The following is a 2,604-nucleotide window of genomic DNA, read 5'->3' as shown; positions in this document are numbered from 1 at the left end:
AAGCATCTCACAGCTTTTAATGGATTTATTCTCACAGCACCTCCATGAGGTAGGAAAATCATAGAAACAAAAGACTGGATGGAACTTCGAGAGGTCATCAAGTCCAGTCCCTGCACTCATGGCAGCACCATCTAGAACATCCCTGACAGGTGTTCGTCTAACCTGTTCTTAAAAATCTCCAATGATGGAGATTCCACAACCTCTGTAGGCAATTTATTCCAGTGCCTAACCTCCCTGACAGTTAGGAAGCTTTTCCTAATCTCCAACCTAAACTGCCATTGCTGCACTTTAAGCCCATTGCATCTTGTCCTATCATCAGAGGTTAAGAAGAATAATTTTTCTCCCTCCTCCTTGTAACTGCCATTTAGGTACTTGAAAAATGTTATCATGTCTCCTCTCAGTCTTCTCTTTTCCTGACTAAACAAACCCAATTCTTTCAATCTTCCCTCATAGGTCATGTTTTCTAGACCTTTAATCATTTTTGTTGCTCTTCTCTGGATTTTTTTTCCAATTTGTCCACATCTTTCCTGAAAAGTGCTGCCCAGAACTGGACACAATTCTCCAGTTGAGGCCTAATCAGCGTGGAGTAGAGCGGAAGAATTACTTCTCGTCTCTTGCTTACAACGCCCCTGCTCTTGTCTCCATATTACAAGTGAAAACTGAGGAAAAAGGAGACTGAACCCAGGATTTTTAAAGGTATTTAGGCAGCTAAATCCCATTCATTTCAATAGGAGTTAGGAACTGAAATCCCTTTAAAAAATCTGGCCATAATTGATTTGCGTAAGGTCACAAAGGAAGTCTGCAGTGGAGGAGGAGTTTAAACTCAGACCCCTTAAGACTTAGGAGAGTGCAATAACCTCTGGACCATCCTTCCTTTCTCATGTGTGTGTATAATGACGTGTTTCTGTCTACCTGTCCCCACACATAACCATCTCTCTATCTATCCCCATATACAAACATCTGTCTCTGTCTAGTGTCTAGCTATTTGTCCCCAAACATAACCATCTGTCTGACTATCTATAAAAAACATCTCTCCGTGTACAGCTCCCTTTATTTAATTGTACAGTGATTTTAGGTGGGGGCTGTGGGAACTAAGCTAATAGCAGTGGCAAACAAAAACAATTACAGTATCCGAGTATCTCCTCTTTATATCATCTGCTGAACTAACCAATATAGTTCAAAGGTAGTGGAACAAGCAGGGGGAGATGCCTATATTGCAGAAATCACATGTCAGTGCATAAAGGAGAAGCTGTACCACTGTTACTGGACACTGTTTTTCAAGGGAAATGGCGCCTTTCTTCATTATCTGGCTCAAGTTCCATTTCCGTATTGTTTTCTCCTGTAAGTCACATGATGACAGAAATTTCTGCATAATGACTGAACGAGTGAGAACTAGCTCATATCTGCTCTCCAGTACTGATCAGTAAAAAACAGTCCCCATATTTACATACAGCGAGGAATAATTTTCTGGTGTATTGTCCTCCTCAGGGCGTCCTTCACCTCCTTGTTCCTCAGGCTGTAGATCAGGGGGTTCAGCAGGGGGATCACAAGGGTATAGAACACGGCCACCATTTTCTCCCATTCCACTGAGCTGCCAGACGAGGGTCGTAAATATGTAAAGATCAGGGTCCCATATAAGATGGAAACGACAGTCAGGTGGGAGGCACAGGTGGAGAAGGCTTTGTGCCTTCCTGCAGTGGAGCGGATCCTCGGGATGGCAAAGATGATGTAAGTGTAGGAGATGAGGATGATGAGAATGGTGCCTATTGTTTCTATGGCTGCAAAGATGAAATGCACTCGCTTATTGATACGAAAGTCAGAGCAGGAGATTTCTTGGAGTGGGCGAATATCGCAGAAGAAATGATTGAGGACATTGGTGTGGCCGAAGGACAGACTGAATACAGTACACGTATGCACAATGGCATTGATACAGGCGCATAGGTAAGAGCCAGCCACCAGCTGGAAGCAGACTCTCTTGGACATGATGACACTATAAAGCAATGGATTGCAGATGGCCACAAAGCGATCGTAGGCCATCACAGCCAGGAGGCAAAGCTCATTGTTGGCACAGAAGGAGAAGAGGAAAAACTGAACCACACACCCAGGGAAAGAAATGTCTTTACTCATCACTAGGGAAATGACCATCGCCTTCGGGGCAATCACAGAGGAGTAGATAACATCTAAGAGTGACAAATTGCTGAGGAAAAAGTACATGGGGCTGTGGAGTTGGGAGTCAACCCTAATCAGCACAATCATCCCGACATTCCCCGCCAGGGTGCAGAAATAAATGGCAAAGAAGAACACAAAGAGGATGTTTTGCAGCTTTGGATTGTCAGTTATTCCCCGGAAAATGAAGCCAGTCACTGTGGTGCAGTTCCCTGGAGCCATTTCTCCTGTCATGCGCTCTGTGTCAAAGAAGAGATAGGGGAGGGGATAGAAGCAATGGGTACCACAACAATAAATCTGTTGTACAGTGGAGACTCGTGTTATCTCTTTAAAGATGCCTAAACAACGGAAATTTAATTTAGTCATAGATTCCAAAGCCCAAAGGTACCATTTTGATTATCTAGACCAGTGGGGTTTTTTTCATTTGTGGACTAATCA

General features: G+C 43.6%; 1 protein-coding gene across 1 annotated transcript; it reads right to left on the bottom strand.

Annotated features, from left to right (window-relative positions):
• Positions 1 to 1,443: 1,443 nt before the first annotated feature.
• On the bottom strand, positions 1,444 to 2,388 carry LOC103306283 (olfactory receptor 5J3-like). The gene has a single exon (XM_024107397.3). The coding sequence runs from the start codon at positions 2,386 to 2,388 to the stop codon at positions 1,444 to 1,446; it is 945 nt and encodes a 314-aa protein (XP_023963165.3).
• Positions 2,389 to 2,604: the final 216 nt, after the last annotated feature.

Source organism: Chrysemys picta, unplaced genomic scaffold, assembly GCF_011386835.1.
Source record: "Chrysemys picta bellii isolate R12L10 unplaced genomic scaffold, ASM1138683v2 scaf1392, whole genome shotgun sequence".
NCBI classification, from domain to species: Eukaryota; Metazoa; Chordata; order Testudines; family Emydidae; genus Chrysemys; species Chrysemys picta.
Note: the sequence above shows the minus strand (reverse complement) of the source record. Positions and strands in the feature narration are given on the sequence as shown.

Excerpts from the sequence above, each read along its gene's own strand:
- LOC103306283 (XM_024107397.3), bottom strand. The coding sequence starts at position 2,388 with ATGGCTCCAGGGAACTGCACCACAGTGACTGGCTTCATTTTCCGGGGA.